The sequence below is a fragment of the Mustela lutreola genome, chromosome 1 (assembly GCF_030435805.1).
Source record: "Mustela lutreola isolate mMusLut2 chromosome 1, mMusLut2.pri, whole genome shotgun sequence".
In the NCBI taxonomy this organism is placed as follows: Eukaryota; Metazoa; Chordata; class Mammalia; order Carnivora; family Mustelidae; genus Mustela; species Mustela lutreola.
Genome location: NC_081290.1, coordinates 252,414,796 through 252,433,403, shown reverse-complemented (window position 1 = coordinate 252,433,403; position 18,608 = coordinate 252,414,796). Strand labels below are relative to the sequence as shown.

General features: G+C 37.9%; 1 protein-coding gene across 2 annotated transcripts in view; it reads right to left on the bottom strand.

Moving 5' to 3' along the window:
* Nucleotides 1-5,915: 5,915 nt before the first annotated feature.
* The window catches only part of LOC131810486 (zinc finger protein 133-like), a 58,198-nt gene continuing 45,505 nt past the window's right edge, over nt 5,916-18,608 (bottom strand). For both annotated transcript variants that reach the window (XM_059138512.1, XM_059138506.1), the window contains one exon: nt 5,916-12,012. In XM_059138512.1, the coding sequence (XP_058994495.1) occupies nt 9,074-10,993 (1,920 nt within the window). In that variant the 5' untranslated portion in view covers nt 10,994-12,012 and the 3' untranslated portion in view covers nt 5,916-9,073. The remainder of the gene's footprint in view (nt 12,013-18,608) is intronic.

Sequence of the window (18,608 nt, the reverse complement as noted above, 5' to 3'; positions counted from 1 at the left end):
GCAGAAGAGGGTTCCCCTTTCTCCACATCCCCTCCAACACATGTTGTTTCCTGTCTTGCTAATTTTGGCCATTCTAACTGGTGTGAGGTGATATCTCAATGTGGTTTTAATGTGAATCTCCCTGATGGCTAGTGATGATGAACATTTTTTCATGTGTCTGATAGCCATTTGTATATCTTCATTGGAGAAGTGTCTGTTCATGTTTTCTGCCCATTTTTTTGATGATAATCTGTTTTGTGTGTGTTGAGTTTGAGGAGTTCTTTATAGATCCTGGATATCAACCTTTTGTCTGTACTGTCATTTGCAAATATCTTCTCCCATTCCATGGGTTGCCTCTTTGTTTTCTTGACTGTTTCCTTTGCTGTGAAGTAGCTTTTGATTTTGATGAAGTCTTTTTTTTAAAATATTTTATTTATTCATTTGACAGAGAGATCACAAGTAGGCAGAGAGGCAGGCAGAGAGAGAGAGAGAGAGAGGAGGAAGCAGGATCCCCGCTGAGCAGAGAGCCCGACGCGGGACTCGATCCCAAGACCCTGAGATCATGACCTGAGCTGAAGGCAGTGGCTTAACCCACCGAGCCACCCAGGCGCCCGATTTTGATGAAGTCTTAAAAGTTCATTTTTGCTTTTGTTTCCTTTGCCTTTGGAGACATATCTTGAAAGAAGTTGCTGTGGCTGATATCGAAAAGATTACTGCCTATGTTCTCCTCTAGGATTCTGATGGGTTCCTGTCTCATGTTGAGGTCTTTTATCCATTTTGAGTTTATCTTTGTGTATGGTGTAAGAGAATGGTCGAGTTTCATTCTTCTATATATAGCTGCCCAGTTTTGCCAGCACCATTTATTGAAGAGACTGTCTTTTTTCCACTGTATATTTTTTCCTGTTTTGTCAAAGATTATTTGACCATAGAGTTCAGGGTCCATATCTGGGCTCTCTACTCTTTTCCACTGGTTTATGTGTCTGTTTTTATGCCAGTACCATGCTGTCTTGGTGACCACAGCTTTGTAGTAAAGCTTGAAATCAGGTAACGTGATGCCTCTAGTTTTATTTTTGTTTTTCAACGCTTGTTTTTGTTTTTGTTTTTACTTTTGCAAAGTTCTTTTTCTAAAGATGAATAGCAACTAGCCTGAGAGTTATCTTCAAAAAATATACTCATTGGCTTTAACTAATGTAGCTCATTTTCAGGAACAATGTGGCAGAACGTATTTTTCATTCATCAACAAATGAGAGATGTGTACTTCCAACTCCTAGTCTCTACCCATCCTCACCTCTCCCCAACCCTACCCACATACATACCTTCTTCATCTGAATGATTTTAAAGCCTACTTAAATATGGCACTCAAGCATCATCTATAGAAGTCAATGACAGCATAACTGTGTTTCTCCTTTACTTCTTGCTAGCTCTCCTCTAGGTTCTTAAAAACTCTGGGAATAATAACCCCTTACTATAATTACTGAAATCATCAGGTTACTCATCTCCTACAAGACTGCTGCTAGCTTTTCTCATTTTGTTCTCAGGATCTTGCCCAATACTCCTGTTCCTGCAAGACAGAATAGGCACTTGGTGAATGTTTTTAGCCAGGCAACAAATGAGTCAATACTATTTCTTCCTGTCTAAACAGCTCTCTGATGTACAGGCAGTGGAATTCCAAGATGATATTGCAAGACAAGTACTGTTATTTTGCTTTATACAACATAGGATGTTTTTGCCATGAGGACCAGCCTGTAGGACTCATGTAGAATCTACTGCTTTAACTAGATGTGCACAGAAGAAATCACTTCCTTTAAAGGATATCAAGTCTTATCCTCTTTTTAAGTTAGTTGCCATTTATCTCCTTAAATCTTTCTGTACTTAAGGATATCCCAGCCATACCCACCAGCATACTATGCATACAATCAGAATGTTTGGCACCTATTATTATATACCAGCCCAGAAATCTGATTATAGAAAATTAAATGGCATTGTATCATATCTGGAGGTATTTTGAATAAAGCCATTCTGTGGCAATCATGTGGAAAACTATGCAATATAGTCCCTTTATACAGCAAACAGAGCCCCGGTCTGATGCATCACAATGATGTATAATAAAATATTTGAAGTAAATGTTCATTAATTACAGATTATAAAAAATAATAACAATTATCTCTCACACTTCACCTAATGTCTCCACATGATGAATCTTCTGCAGCAGATGTGTGTCCGTTTTTGACAACTTCTATTTTTTCTTGCTAATAGTGCTCTCATTTATTTTCCTGAACCTATGTCATCACTACTGGAAGAAGTCTTTCAGACACAGACCATAAACAGTAGTTCATCTTCCCCAATACAAGCCTTGCATGACCAATTAGACCAATTACATGCTCCTTTCTTGGAATTTGACAATTGGATAGAAAAGAGTTTGGTTTCTATTTTTTCAGACAGGAGTATCCTAACTGGACTTTTCCTGCTGTGAAAGTGCCATTTGGGTCCCTGTCCTTTAATAATAATAATCCTGGTGGTTTTAAAGCTTGCTTTTCTGGACTTCGGGACTTTCTTTAAGGTATTTTATTTTATCTTCTCTTTCTGTGAACTGAAGCAACTTTGTCATTCTCAACAAAACAAATGAAGAAAAATGTGAGCAAAATACAAAATTGTACCAGATGAAATAAGGAATGATGAAATTAGGATAAAAATATTCCCTTTTGTATCTATTCAATGAGTTATATATGTTTCACTGAATACAGTGCATGCTCAGAGGTTGATGCACACCCTGATATAATCACAAATTAAATCCTGACCCCAGAGAGATTATACCATATATGGATCAAAATGTTAGGCCTAGTGGAGGCCATGAGGCATCTACACACATGGTTTAATAGTAGAGGATCTGATGAAACCCTCCATGAAAGATCCAGATACAGTGCTGTGGAAGTTCTAAAGGGAGTCAAATTAGTTACGGCGTAAGGGGTAGAAATAGAGTAGTAGTTGAAGAAGTAACACACATTACATGTGAATACAGTAAATCCAAAACTGTGTCCAGGGCATGGATCGAAGTCAGAAACCATGGACATGATTCAATCTGTAGGTCATTTAGGCACAAAGTCAAGGAAGTATCAGGGAGCAGTGAGAAGAGGTCATAAACTCAAGTAGGAATAAAATCTTGGAAGGCTTTGAATGCATTTATTTGTAAAACAATCAGGAGTCAGCAGGCTTCAGGAAGATCAGCCCAGGGATTCTGTAGAGGATGGATGGGGAGCATGGAAGAAACTGACAGTCCTACTGAGAGACCATCTCACTGACTCCTTGAGGGTTACTGAGTCTGAGGGAGCCTTTACAATTCTGAACGTGCTCAGCCTTATAAACAGGATTCCTTTTATTCTCTCATCCTTTTAATTTTCTTCAGCAAGAAAAACAGACTCTGGTAAATCAGTCTATTTTAATGTAACATTCAAATCCTACAGAGAAAAGGCTAAAAGTCCATTTAAGTTAGCAGAAAACTGAAGAATAACCATGGCTTGAATTTTGTGCATCAGTGATGTATATCTTCGATGGATTCTGTTCTGAAAAGCACAAAGAATTCTGAAAGGCTGTTTCTTTCTCCACTATTCTCTTTCTTTACTTGTAGTATTATTTGGCGCTGACTTTAAAAAAAAATGTTTTCCTTCTTTACCTACTAGGTAATGACTTGACCGCCAACATATCTAGAAGGTTATTTATGTTATGATTTCTCTTTCAGTCCAGAGAATGACACTCAGATAAAGGTTTTCTCCAGCATTCTAGCCCTGAATGTGTGGACTGTGCTTTAAATACACTCCATTGAATCATTTAGCTTTCAATAGAATATGTTCGGGCTACAACTCTGTCTAGAAGAAAGATTTTCATATATAATTCTATAAGCCATATGTTGAAAACCATATCTAGACAATGATAGCTGAAGAATTTTGAAAACTAAAGACATATCATAAAACATGCTTGCTTCCTTAATAAGCACATGTCAAGCTTTTGAACACATTGTTTTGTTCATCTCTTAAATGCACAGTTGCATTAAAAAAAAACAGTTTAATGTTGACAGTGCTTTTTCTAGAGATATGGTGAAAAATCAAAACTTCAAATTAAATATAGAAAGATCCCACAGCTATTATTAAGAGCCCAAACAAGACTAGATCTGTTTAAATGTAATACAAAGATTTATGGCATCATATGTCTTTGTCACACACTGCTATTAGGCAACATAGAATCAAAAATCCTGGTAAAATCTCTCAGTTAAAAAGCTTAATATTTGCTCAGGGGAAGGCACGTAAAATCTGAGTGAAAAATGCTGCTGGCTGACTGGTAACTGTGCACAGAAACACGCCCTGGCGGGGTTTTCCATTGGCTGCCGGCTCTTCCAACCGTTCTTTGTTTATCTGCAAGACACTCGATAGGTATATTATAGGACAGTAACAATTTGCTAAAATGGACTTTAATGAAAACTGGCACGTATTTGTTTTTAATTAGAGGCCAATATGTCCTGGACAACAGATGCCTAAATCTCTTCAGAGAGTATCTGGGAAATAAAATATTTCTTAATGTTACGATTGTTGTTATTTTTACTGAAGTGGCATTTGGCTTCCTCTGAAGTACCCCGCATTGTGGATGTTACTACATTTATCTTCACAGCATGGCAAACAGGTGTCAACTCTGATTATCCTGGTTTTGCAGATGGTCGAAAGAAACTCAGGAGTTCCGTGACTCGATCAAGGTCATAAAATGATTTGAAGCTGCAACTGCCACGGACCTACTCCGTTTCTTAGTAACTCTAGTTAAATAGGGCACAACAGAAGAAAGAGGGTATTTTTTTTTAAAGGGCTGGTTTACATATTATCATTTAATCTTAATAATGGTGCAGATGAGAAAATGAAGCTTTTAGAGGTACCCAATGTTTTTTCATGTTCATGGAGCAAATTCAAGGGTAGAGCCAGAGTGTGAATGCAGATGATTTCCTATGACTCTTCTCACTGCATTTTGCAGGTTGTTCTTTATTACTATGACAGTTTGTCTGTGTTTCCTAAGATTACAGCATAGACACAGCAATTTTGATTTAGCTACTTGGGTATAAGAAGGTGAGGAAAGTAGGAGGTAATTGAATGCATCAATATCCAAATCTATCCGAATCTGTCGCTTGCTTTCATCATTCTGAGTATTTTCCTTTGGCCCTCTTACTATTATATATCACAGCTAGTACTTTAAAGTTGACGGAGGATCTTGTCCCCCAACCCAGATTTAGCAGATGGGGAATCCGTAGATATGTTCCTCCGAGGACCAAATATCTAGAAAGAAACTCCTCTATCTAGATTCTTTCTGTTCTTGCTGGAGGAGACTAGAAAGAAATGTCTGGCAAGGAGATATTGTGGACAAACTTACTACCCACTTCTCATGTGAGAGTTCCAGATTAACACCATCCATGGCTGTCTTTCACATTTTGTTTTTAATTTCACGTGTTGGACTCATAAGGCAATATGTATTTGAGCATAAGCAGATAACCTCGAAAGGTCCAAGATTACACAAATTGAGTTATAATATAAAACTTACAGGAATTAATCCTTATGCATTTGCTGCTCATTTTGTTCCAAACTTTTCCAAAGAAAGTATTCTTTCTTTTTAAGATTTTTATTTATGTATTTGACAGAGACAGAGATCACAAGTAGGCAGCGAGGCAGGCAGAGAGAGGGGGGGAAGCAGGCTCCCTGCTAAACAGAAAACCCGAAGCGGGGCTCCATCCCAGGACCCTGAGATGAAGATCATGACCTGAGATGAAGGCAAAGGCTTTAACCCACTGAGCCACCCAGGCTCTCCGATTATTATTGTTAATAATAATCATGTACAAAATCAAGTTTTGTGGTTGGAAAGTGTGTGTATTTGTGTGTGTGTATGTGTGTAATGACAAGGAAAATCCCTTCAGTTTCAAAAAGGTTTATTTGAGATATAAAGAAATAATAATGTCATCTAACATAAGCTCATACTCTCTGCCAAAAGGGGAAAACAGATAAATTACAATAACCCAAAACTGTTAAGTCTTATTTCATACTAACACAGTGAACTGAAATTGATTCTTATCATTCTCTAATGTCAAATAATATGAGGAAAAGAACACAAATCATTGTTGCCCAAAACATTTCATTATATTATATTCATTGCAAAGTCACTTTCTCATAATAAACACTAATCATTCTCTGGAAATTTCACCCATTTTAATCCCAACAGTAGGTGGATCACATCTAGCCATTCCATTGTTATTATACCATGTTTAATAAAGGAATGTTGATTAATGAAAATAACTCAACCAGGAAAATTGCTATTGCTCCTTTGAAATTGACTTACAAAAACTGAGAAGTTTTATTTACTGACTTAGGGGACAGGGTTGGTCTAAATGTAATAGACACAGAAACGTAATAGACACAAAAATAGAGTAAGAGAAAGAGACAGTGAGAGAGGGACAGAGAAAGAGACCGAAGATTCTAGCTCATCTGGAACAGGATATATGTTTTAAAACATTTATTTATGAAAAAGAAAACTAATTGGGCAGATGCTTTATTTTATTTTTTTTAAAGATTTTATTTATTTGACAGACAGAATTCACAAGTAGGCAGAGAGGCAGGCAGAGAAAGAGGGGGAGGCAGGCTCCCTGCTGAGCAGAGAGCCCGATGCGGGGCTCCATCCCAGGATCCTGGCATCATGACCTGAGCTGAAGGCAGAGGCTTAACCCACTGAGCCACCCAGGTGCCCCATGGGCAGATGCTTCAAAAGAAAGCAAATATCCTGTTTAAAATTTGGAAATAAAAACAATTCTAAATAAGGATCACAGAAGCAAATGACAGATTTGAGAGGAATAGCATAATTTTTAGAGTCCAGAATATGAAAAACAAATTTTAAATGTAGTGCCTCTTCATAATATGGTTGAATAGATCAGGGTTTATTGACTGGTTTTCCTGGTTCTAAAAAATGAGTCGATGAATAACTTTCAAAGCAATGGCTCCCTTCTAATGTTATTTCTGGGTTTATTTAAATCACTCATTTACATCTTCATGAAAGTTATTTCAGAAAGAAATGGAAGGAAAATGGCAGTTAATTTTACTGCATTGGCAGGCATGGAAAAAGTTCAGATATTGCATATTTCAATGTTAGTATTCATATTTGTTTTTTTTTTTTGACTTTTGCTTTTCCTTTTGAAATTACCTGCCAGTTCTCTTATAAACTCTTTAAAGTGGTTATAATAATTGATTTAAAGCCATGGCTGTGATTTCCGGTAACTAGGTGACCTGTTGGTCTGTTTCTACCATTTTCCTTTGAGTAAGGTTACATTTTCTATTTCATTCCATACCTGGTCCTTTTTAATCATATTCAGAACACTGTTTATTTTTTTAAAAATGGAAGTATGGATACTTCTCAAAAAGTGCAAGGCCTTTCCTTTATCTGTCAGTTAGAATATGGGTTAATCTTTTTTATTTCTTCAGGAGTTGAGTTATTGTAGGCTGTGTTACAAGTGCAATACTAACAGTAATTATTCCAACCACCAACCAACCCACCATCCCAGGAGCTTGCTTCCTTCCTTCTTTTTCATTTTTTTTTCTTTTTTGCTTATGTTTTTACTTTGATAAAATATCAGAAAAAAAGAAGGTTGCAAGAAGACTATAAGGCACTGTTATATACCTTTTAACTAGATTTATCAGGAGTTCATATTGGTTCTACTTGTGTCCTCTTTCTCCCTCCCTCTGTCTGTCTGTCTTTCTTTCTTCCTCCCACTCCTGGAGAATGTGTTTATATTTTTATATTTATTTTGTTTTCTATGAACATTTTCAGATCACTTCTTTTTTTCTAACAATTTGTAAGTTGAAGTCATTGTATCTTTTAATCCTAAACATTGACTTGTGTATTTTCAAAGCAAAGATGACTTTCATGACCACAGTATGCTGCATTTATCATTGATTTAACATTGATTAAGCGATATTGTCTAGTATGTAGTCTTTCATGACTATACTTTTTAAGTGTAAGTATAGTATATATACTTTATAGTGTATACACACACACACACACATCTATATAGTATTTATATAAAGTATAAGTAGAGTATATATACTTTTTAAGTATATAAAGTCCACAAGTCAATCCTATACCAAGCATTGTATGGCCATGTCTCCATAGTCTCCTGTAACCTGCAATACTTTGTCAGCCTTTTTGTGTTTTTCCTGGCTTTGATGTTTTTAAAAATTAAGAACAGTTGTTTTATAAAATTCTACTTAATTTAATCATTTCTTGTGAGATGAGACTTAAGTAACAGCTTTTTTTTTTTTTTTTTGGCAGAAACATATTTTGAAAATACATGTTATCTTTTTCAATGAATCCTGTTAGGGGGCTTAGGATGGCAATCTGTCTCAATGTTAGTGCTTAATTTTGTTAATGTGATGTAGGTAGGCTTAGTTGTTTCACTATGATGTTACCATTCTTTCCTTGTGATTGTGTGAGTTGGAGTCTTCTGAAAAAGAGGCTGGAATTAGATGTTCAAGGAGTTATTGGGAAAACCATATTTGAGAAAACAAATGGAAAGAGTTAAAGAAGGCAGGGAGAGGCATCAGATCTGGATTGAATGAGTGGGAAGGATGGAGGTCTAGGCAAAAGACTCAGGCTACAAGAGAGTAAGAAATTTTCCTCTGAGCCAATGGTGGGGATTTGGGAACCAAAGCTAGCCTTGAAGAGATCCAAGTCTTACAGGGTGGGAGACTTTTATTGTGGGAGGCAGCTCTGTGTACCATAGGATGTCTAGAAGCATCCTTGACCTCTATCCGTTATACCCCAGTAGCAGCCTCCCAGTTGTGATAAAAGAAAATGTCTCTAGATTTCACCAACTGTCACAGAGGCAGGGGATGAAATTGCTACTAATCGAAAACCATTGTTTCACACAAGTAGGTTCTCTATCCTCTGATGAAAGTTGATATCTCTGAAGTCCCACCCTTGACAACATGAGATTTTCCCTAAAGTTATCTCTTCTTGCATGACGAGGTATGATTTGTGATCTATTACTAAAGCCTTGCTTACACATTTTGTGCATGAAGGTTTTTTACAACGGATGTGTCCTCTGGTGTCTAGCAAGGAGTGATTTCAGCCTAAAGCCTTCTCCACACTTACTGCAAATATAAGGTTTTTCCCTTGAGTGTGTTCTCTGATGTGTGCTGAGAGTTGCCTTATCACTAAAGCCCCGCTCACACTCTTGGCACACAAAAGGCTTCTCCCCAGAATGTGTCCTGTGATGTCTTATGAGAGCTGACTTCTGGGTAAAGCCTCTCCCACACTCCCTACAGACAAAGGGCTTCTCCCTTGAGTGGGCCATCTTGTGCCTGACTAGATTTGCTTTCTGGCTAAAGGCTTGTCCACACTCAGGGCAGACATATGCCTTCTCCCCAGAGTGCGTTCTCTGATGACTGATGAGATGTGACTTCTGTCTAAAGCCTCGCCCACATTCCCCACACACAAAAGGTTTCTCTCCTGAGTGTGTCCTCTGATGTGCAACAAGAGTTGACTTATGTCTAAAGCCTCGCCCACATTCTTGGCACACATAAGGCTTCTCTCCAGAGTGTGTCCTTTGGTGTGTCATGAGAGCTGACTTAACACTAAATCCTCGACCACACTCTGCACACATATAGGGGTTCTCTCCTGAGTGTGTCCTCTGGTGTGTGGTAAGGTTTGACTTATCACTAAAGCCTCGTCCACACTCCTGACACACAAAAGGCTTCTCTCCTGAGTGCGTCCTCTTGTGTTTCATGAGGTACGATTTCTGACTAAAGCTCCGGCCACATTCGGGGCACAAATGTGGATTCTCCCCCGAATGAATTCTCTGATGTTTGCTGAGAGTTGATTTGTCTCTAAAAAGCCTCCCACAATCCCTACACACATAAGGCTTTTCCCATGAGTGGGTCCTTTGGTGGGTGATAAGGTTTGACTTATCCCGAAAGCCCCGCCCACACTCCTGGCACACAAAGGGTTTCTCCCCTGAGTGTGTCCTCAGGTGTCTGATGAGAGTTGACTTCTGGCTAAAGCTTCGTCCACACTCCTCACATGCGAAAGGCCTCTCCCCAGAGTGGGCCATCTTGTGGGTGACTAGGTTAGACTTCTGGCTAAAGGCTTGCCCACATTCTGTGCAGATGTAAGGCTTCTCCCCTGTATGTGATCTCTCGTGTGTGATGAGAGCTGATTTATAGCTGAAGCTTCGACCACATTCACTGCAAAAATAAGGCTTTCCTCCTGAGTGGGTCCTCTGATGAATAAAGAGGGCTGATTTCTGGCTAAAGCCTAGCCCACAATTTCCATAATTCGTTACTTCAAATCCTGAGAAATCTACCCACTTTAATAATTTCTCTGTTTCTAAATGGTTTGCCTTCTCAGCTGAGCTGAGCTTTATTTCCAGCACTGTCTTGCCTTCCCTCAAGCTTATTAGATGTCCATCAGGTGGGCTGAGGCAAGCTCTGGAGGTGAACCTTCTCCTTGTCGTATCCAACAATGATTTGGAGCCTTCTTCTCTGCCATTGTCTTTCACTCTGTCATTGCAGAAGCTTTCATAAGAGCGTGATTGCTGCTGCTGCTGTTTCTGGTAGGCTGGGCAGAGAGTGCCTGCTAGCAAGCCTGGGTAGATTGGAAGGCAATGATCATGTAGCCTGTGTTGGCGTTGCCAACTGCAGAAGTCCAGAGCAGAGGAGGAACCAAGTTGAATTTCTGGCTTTGCATCTGCTGAGCAGGAGCTGGGCAGAGCTTCACCCTCTTCTGTCCAGGGTTCCTCCCCCTGCTCTAGCAGAATGACAAGTGTTGGCTTGGGAAATGGGATTCCCAGGGAGACCAAGTTGCTATAGTTTTCCAGCATCACACACCTGTACAGCATCCTCTGAGTGTGGCTCAACAGCCACCACTCTTCCCGGGTGAAGTCCACAGCTACATCCTGGAATGACACAACGGCTGCCTCTCTCCTGGCTATTAGCCCCGAGGCCATTTTTCTGGTCACCTGAATGGTCTCCCAGAAAAAGGTTGAGGTCTTCTCTCTGCTCAGTTTTGGCTCCTATGCAGTAACTACCCCCAGGACAGAATCTACATGTCTGACCGTGGATGTGGGGACTTGTCACTGAGAGGCTAAAGCCAGTGGGGACACAGTTGCAATGTCTGTCCCACGGCAGGTATGACACTGAAGCGATAACAAATTAGAGGCAGACTCCTTATATCACACATATCTTTCTTTAAGAAGTTTTATAATTTTAGCTTTTATGTTAAGGGTATGATCTATCTCAAATTCATTTCTGTTTGGTGTATAATAGAGACCAGGGTTGTTGTTGTTGTTGTTGTTTTCCCATATGGAAAGGAAGCTTTCCCAACACTTCTTAAAGAGACTTCTCTTTTCCCTTTTAAGTGCATTGACGTATTTGTTGAACCCATTGGGTTATATAAGTATGGGTCTCATTTTTGACTCTAGTCTGATCTCTGCTATGTTCTGCTAGCTTTTGATGGTGTCCATAAGGGAGCTAGAAGATTTGGCTACACTTTCAGATAGGTTTGCTTAGTTTCTCAATTTCACAAAGTTCTGGAATCCAGTCATTTGGAGAATGGCCAAGACTGGGTGACTTCTCTTTACCTACTAGGTCTTTATCCACTGTTTTTTGTTTGTTTGTTTGTTTGTTTGTTTTTCTCAAAGGTGGGGTGGGAGAGAGAAAGGCACAATTCCTTGTCTGAGCTGAGGTTCCTCCAATCTACAGTCTCCTCCAACTAGCTCTTGGCATTCTCAGTCCTCCCATGGTATGACCTGGCAATGACCCCCAGAAAGAAGTAGCTACTGCTCTCTCTTCTCTGAAGTGTTTGTTTCTCTATAAAATTCAGTTCAGTTAGCTTCTTCCAATCCTCCACTCTTCTCTACTTCATAGAAAAATGTGATTTTTATTTTTTTTAATGTTTTTCTTGTTGTTACCATTGGAACAAAGGTCTTTCTCTTCTTTTATAGTCTAACTGACAGCAGAAGTATTCCTGGCGAGGAAAAATAAAGGGAGAGAGATTAGAATTGTTTGTCAGGAAAATAAAAAAAGAACTCACATTTTGAACCTTTTGTGCTACCAATTTTTTTCTTCCTCTTATCATAGTTATCATAAAATGGCTATTTTTTGTCCTCAGCCACTGAAATTTACTCATAAGCTTTGCAGTTAATATTTAACTTTAGTAACATTATTCTAGGATCAAATATCAGTTTTACCTTGCTTTTGTGATGGGAGATAAAATGGAATGATAGAGGTGCATATAACCATCAAAAGAACAGGAGTCACCTTCGTAATTTTTTCTCCTGTTATTTATATTTGGCTGTTGAATATGCTATCCAAAAGGGCCTTCTCAATGACCCTTGAGAAAGTTCTTTTCAGCAGACACTGCGGAGTAAAGTCAGAAGTTTGTTCATTATTTCACAATGAAAAAGCGGCAGGATATATATCATTTAAATAAGAAAGAGAATGATGACCATGACATTATGAAGTGCAGAAATAAGATAATTTTTTAAAAGTAAGTTAGAGAAATCATCCCTGTTGGTTACAATGACACAGTGAGGCTTAAAATGAAGACACAAGAAGCTGATAACAGGAACATTTATTTGGGCCTGGCATTGGCTATTGATTCACAAGTAAGCCTGGGTCTTGGATTCTAGCTGGGAGCATTTGGACAAGTCCAGTTAAACACAGCTTCACTACATGTACTGACTGTTTGAAACTGTTTTTGTTTTATTAAAGACAGCATTCACTTTGGCACTCCTACAGTCTTTCAAGGCATGTAAGAAAAGTGAAGAGACAATATGAAGGAAGAAAAGAGTCTCCTTGTGTGCTTTCCCTGTTTTTTGCTTATTTTCCCATGTTTACCCTCCCCTAGCAATGTTTCAGCATTCAGACTGCACAGGAAGGGTTATCTGAGTGGCAGCACACTTCACCCTGTTCACACAGAAGGGCATGATTAGATGATAATAATAATGGTTAATAATAAGAATGATAATAATAAATGAGATTTCTTTATGTTTCATGTAGAGGTCAGCTTGTAGGCACAAATATAAGCAAAGATCATTCAAGAAACTAACTGCTCACTATAGAATTCTCTATGGGTAATATGAAAAGATAAAAGATAAAATGCTTATTCTCAGCATTTGAGCCTCAGACTTGAGGCCCCAAGCAAGACGATTCTCAAAATACCAGTGTAACTAAAGCTGCCAATAGGAAGAGGGAAATAAAGGGAATTCTTTGATCCAGTAAACTTGAAAATCATTTGGTTAATCCATTTATACATGTTTCTTACTTAAAAATCTTCTCCGATACTTTTATATGTCTAAATTCACTCTCAGGCACCAAGATAAAGACATGGGATGTAGTGTTTCTGAAACATATTTGATGAAGACATTCCTTTCCCAAAGGAAAGGTTATCTTCTGAGACAACCATTCTAAAAAAAAATGTTAAAAAAAAAAAAGGCCAAAAGGAATGCTTTATTTCATTCATAGCTCTTTAGAAAATGTTATGGAAATTGAATCATTTATTTTATAGGAAGAAACCAGAGGAACTCAAGATATATGGAGAAAAGTATATAGTATAACATTCATAAAGGATTGGTTTTTGTCCTAAGTTAATGCTCAAGGAAAGTAATCATTAAACAGCGACCCTTTCCTCCCATATTTTCTAAGTGCAACATGTTTCATATCCTCATCAGGAGGTTTTGAGGTAGTGTTGTGTTGTGCCATTGATTTAGATGTGTGTACGTGTGTGTGTGTTGTGCATTTTAGAACATCTGATGAAACTAAACAGTGAGTTCCATAAGGGAAAGGACCAGCTAGCTGTTACCATTTTTGTCTTTCAAAACTAAATTGTGCCTATAAAACAAATAGAAGCTTTGAAGTAAACCACTTCATGTAATTAAACCACTTCATGTAGGTCCTTTTTAAACTGGTGTATTTTGTGGGGTACCTAGGTGGCTCAGTGGTTTAAGCCTCTGTCTTCGGCCCAGGTCATGATCTCAGGGTCCTGGGATTGAACGCTGCATCGGGCTCTCTGCTCAGCAGGGGAGCCTGCTACCTCCTCTCTCTCTACCTGTCTCTCTGCCTGCTTGTGATCTCTGTCTGTCAAATAAATAAATAAAATTTTTAAAAAATTGTTATCTTTTGCAATCTACAGTTTGCAAGATCATTTTCCTAAGATACATAACAATAAACATTTCTTAAATGTATAATATGGCCAGGTGATATAGATCACATGCTAAGGATTCTTCAATTTCCACTGCCCATTTATCAAGGAGCTAAAAAATTTAGAGCACAGTTTATTTCCTAATATGGAGGTGTTTGAGCTTAGTAACTTTAATTAGGAAACCTAAACAGCTGTGAAAAAGCTACAACTGTAATAGCATTTAGGTTACTAGAGGGCTCTCTGCTTGATCAAGAGAAGTTAAGGTATTCATACACCCTTAACCACCTGGAAAAGTAATAATCAGAGGTATAATTAGAGAATGGATAGAGACTAGTGCTTTTCTTTCCAGGTGAACAAAAAAAAAAAAAAAAGAATGTCAATTTCAGCATAAGACTAAGGGAGACTAAAGAGCAACTTATAAATATTTCAGGTACTAGAGGACCTCTGAATGTCATACCAAAATTTCAGCCAGGGCACTGCGGTGGTCAGTGGTAGGGGCATGAATAAAGGCAAGACCATGAGGGAAGTGAGGGTGGGAATGGAAGTAGATTAAGTTAGATCAAATGGCAACAGTGTAAAAGTGAAAGAAGCTAAAAGAGTGAAATAAGGGTTCATATTCTCATAATAGTGCAGTGACAAAAGAATGAAGTTTAATAATATTTAAGAATGAGTCATAGCTATCTTGGACAATGGTCTTGGTAACGGCAGTACACAGTGCCTTCTGTGAAAAATCCATCCTTCTACGTTTTCTATAAAAATAATTGTTTATGTGCGTGTATGTGTGTGTGTGTATTTAAAATATGAGGTAAATGTTCTCATGTTCCTCATCCGAGGAATGAGGCACTGACATGGTAAGGTTAAGTCAATTTTCAAAGTGTTAGAGTAAAATCAGAACCAACATGAGAAAGAAGTTAAACTCACTGTTAAGGCATGGGAAGATTATCAGAGAATGGTAAGGACAAAGGAGAAATGGAAATGGAATGGGCAAAGTTCCCTCCAATTTACCAAGTCACAATAAGCTGTTCTCAACATGGAAGTGTCTAACATAGTAAATTCTGAAAATATAGGAAATCCTGGGGACAATTGTTAACCACTTCAAATATATATACTTAAAAATGCTATATGGAAATTAAAAGAGCTAAGGATTCAAACAGCAATCTAGTTTTGGAATCTGAGCCCTCATCAGTATGATCTACTAACTCTCTGGACATAAACCCTCTAATATGGGTCCAGATGACTTTATAAGAAGAAACTGAGCCCATAAGCAGAGCCGAGAACAAGGGAACAGAGTAAGCCATTTCCTAAAAAACAAACAAACAAACAAAAAGAACACTAAGAAATAACAACTTGTTTGATTATGTGCTTGTTTTAATTTTGAATTGATATAGTATTAGCTCTATATCTGTAGGAATAAGTAGTCAGTCACAGTCAGTGTCTTTTAAGGACATGTGCTTAACTATTATTATGCCAACTATAAAGAAAGGCCAGTGATCAAGGATAGAAGACAGCCAAGAGTTGGGCACAGAAGATTCCATGAAAGCACACCCAGCGCTATCTTTCATGCCATTACTGCCTTTTCCTTCCTTGGTCAAATCCAAGAAATAGTTGCATAGGGTTAGGCTTCCCAGATGTTCTCATCTGTTCACCACGTGTCAGCTGTAAATCCAAGGGAAGGATTTGGACTGGTTTCATATATTCTTTTTTAACTTCCTTCTAATTAAATAGCTAGATGGTCTTTATATTACCATCTTGCCAATTCACTAATAAATAAATAAATAAGGACATTTAAATATATATCTGTACTATAACAGCAAAGTCAGAAGTAGAACAGCAAACTCAGAGATTATCTGTTACCTGAGGAAGAAAACACATTTTTCTAGAACTATGTTATGTATATTATTCTTATATGTAATATGGAACACAGTACCGAGAGAGAGAGAGACAGTACCAACCATATACACGAAACTTTTGTACCTTTAACAAAGTTTTAGAGGAAGGCCTGAGGAAACCAATGTGTATTGGGTGCTCATTATTTATAAGAGTGTAATACATTTTTAAGATTAGGTCAGTTTTTAAACCTACGTAAATTTTAAAAATCAGATTAATGAAAAAGGAAAAAGACTTTCAGTTCTTTATCTCAAATTCTTGAAAAATGCTAAAGCCAGAAGTTTATAGTACAATATCAGATAGCGGCACCTGGGTGGCTCAGTGGGTTAAAGCCTCTGCCTTCGGCTCAGGTCATGATCCCAGGGTCCTGGGATCAAGCCCCACATCGGGGGGTCTCTGCTCAGCGGGGAGCCTGCTTCCTCCTCTCTCTCTCTCTGCCTGCCTCTGCCTACTTGTGATCTCTGTCTGTCAAATAAATAAATAAAACCTTTAAAAAATAAAAAATAAAATATCAGATACATCTCCTTATAGATAATAACATCAGTTTATTGGTGCCGTTTTCTCTCCAATCTGTCTTCTTATAGAAAATAAATTCGGGATTAAAGTGAGCAAAAATCACACTAATAATTGTATTTACTGCCAACCTCAGACTCATTTGGAAAATTTTTCAAGAAAAAATACTTTCAGAACTTTCAAATAGGCTATAGTTAGAGTTTGTGAGAAAACCAACATTTTATAAGTTAATAAGAATCCTGATGAATATTACACGATGATTTTTATATGTGTTAGAGAACACAGGATTTACATCCCTTAAAGTAAAGCAATCAGGAATTAAATAATGGCTTGAACTCAGTGGGATGCACCCCCAGTATAGTTTACAGATGGTAGCAGTTAGATATGACTCCTGGTCCTGCTCGTAAAGTGGTGGGTTCAGTGACGAGCAAGTTCCTTTTCCTTCTCTACACACCAACTTCTCATCAGTGAAATGGAGATAGTATTGTATGACAAAGTTTCTATAGGTACCCATATGGCATTTGTACACTTACATTTATTTTAAGAGATAGATTTCATTCCAAGCAACTACAACAAAAACAAAACAAACAAACAAACAAAAAATCCCAAGAAAACCACAAAAGAACACAGGGAAAATTTTGGAGGTGATGGATATTGTGATTGTGGTGATGGATATACCAGGGGTAAACATCTGTCCACACATCAAGTTATATATAGTAAATATGAGCAATATTTGTATCAACTATACTTCAATAGTGGCTTTTTTTTTTTTTTTTAAAGATTTTATTTATTTATTTGACAGAGAGAAATTACAAGTACATTGAGAGGCAGGCAGAGAGAGAGAGAAGGAAGCAGGCTCCCTGCTGAGCAGAGAGCCCGATGCGGGACTCGATCCCAGGACCCTGAGATCATGACCTGAGCCGAAGGCAGCGGCTTAACCCACTGAGCCACCCAGGCGCCCCCAATAGTGGCTTTTTAAAAAGGAAAATAAAATGGGAAAGTGCCCAACAGTGGTTACTAATATTATTTTGTGTTATATATATATTTTTTCTTTTGTTTCGGTTTTTTAAATTTTTTTAGCATTTTGTTTTTCTTAATTTATTTCATTATGTTAAATTAGCCAGCATATAGTACATCATTAGTTTATGATGTAGTGTTCAAAAATTCATTAGTTGTGTGTAAGACCCAGTACTCATCACAACATATCCCCTCCTTAATACCCATAACCCAGGTACTCCATCCTCTCACCCCTCTCCCTTCTGTAACCCTGTTTGGTTTCTGGAACCCAGAGTCTCTCAAAGTTTTTTCCTCTCTCTCATTTCTTTCCGTCCAGTTTTCCCTCCCTTCCCCTATGGTCCTCAGTGCTGCTCCTTGTGTTCCACATAAGAGTGAAACCATATGATAATTGTCCTTCTCTGCTTATTTCACTCATCATAACCCCTTCAGTTCCATCCATGTCGATGCAAATGGTGGCTATTTATCCTTTTTGATGGCTGAGTAATATCCCATTATTTATATGAACCACATCTTCTTTATCTATTCAACTGCTGAAGGGTATTTTGGCTCCTCCCACAGTTTGGCAAACCCTTGTGTTGAGGACTGACTTTCAATAAATCACAGTGAGGGCGTTCTTAACTATTATTAGTGAATCTCTCACCACTTCTATGTATCTGTGGTTTAATAGTTACAAAACACAAGTCCACTTGGATTAAAAAAAAAAAAATCTGGGGAAATAAAACCACCTTCCCAAGGTCATGTTCCTGAACCCATGTGATTAACTCCCTCACAATAATTCTTCTGGCTATGCAAAGTAAGTTTGTGTTCCTGATAGGAATTCCAAACTACTACAAGAAGCCAAATCCCAAAATTAAAATAAAATAAATTGGAGTATAATAGCATGGATTAACATTAAGTACAATTGAATTGTTTTGGAAATGATGAGGAAATTCTTTTGAATTTAGCCAAACTAAGTGGACAAAGTTTGGCATTTGCTTACTTGCCATATTAGATCATTCTTTCCC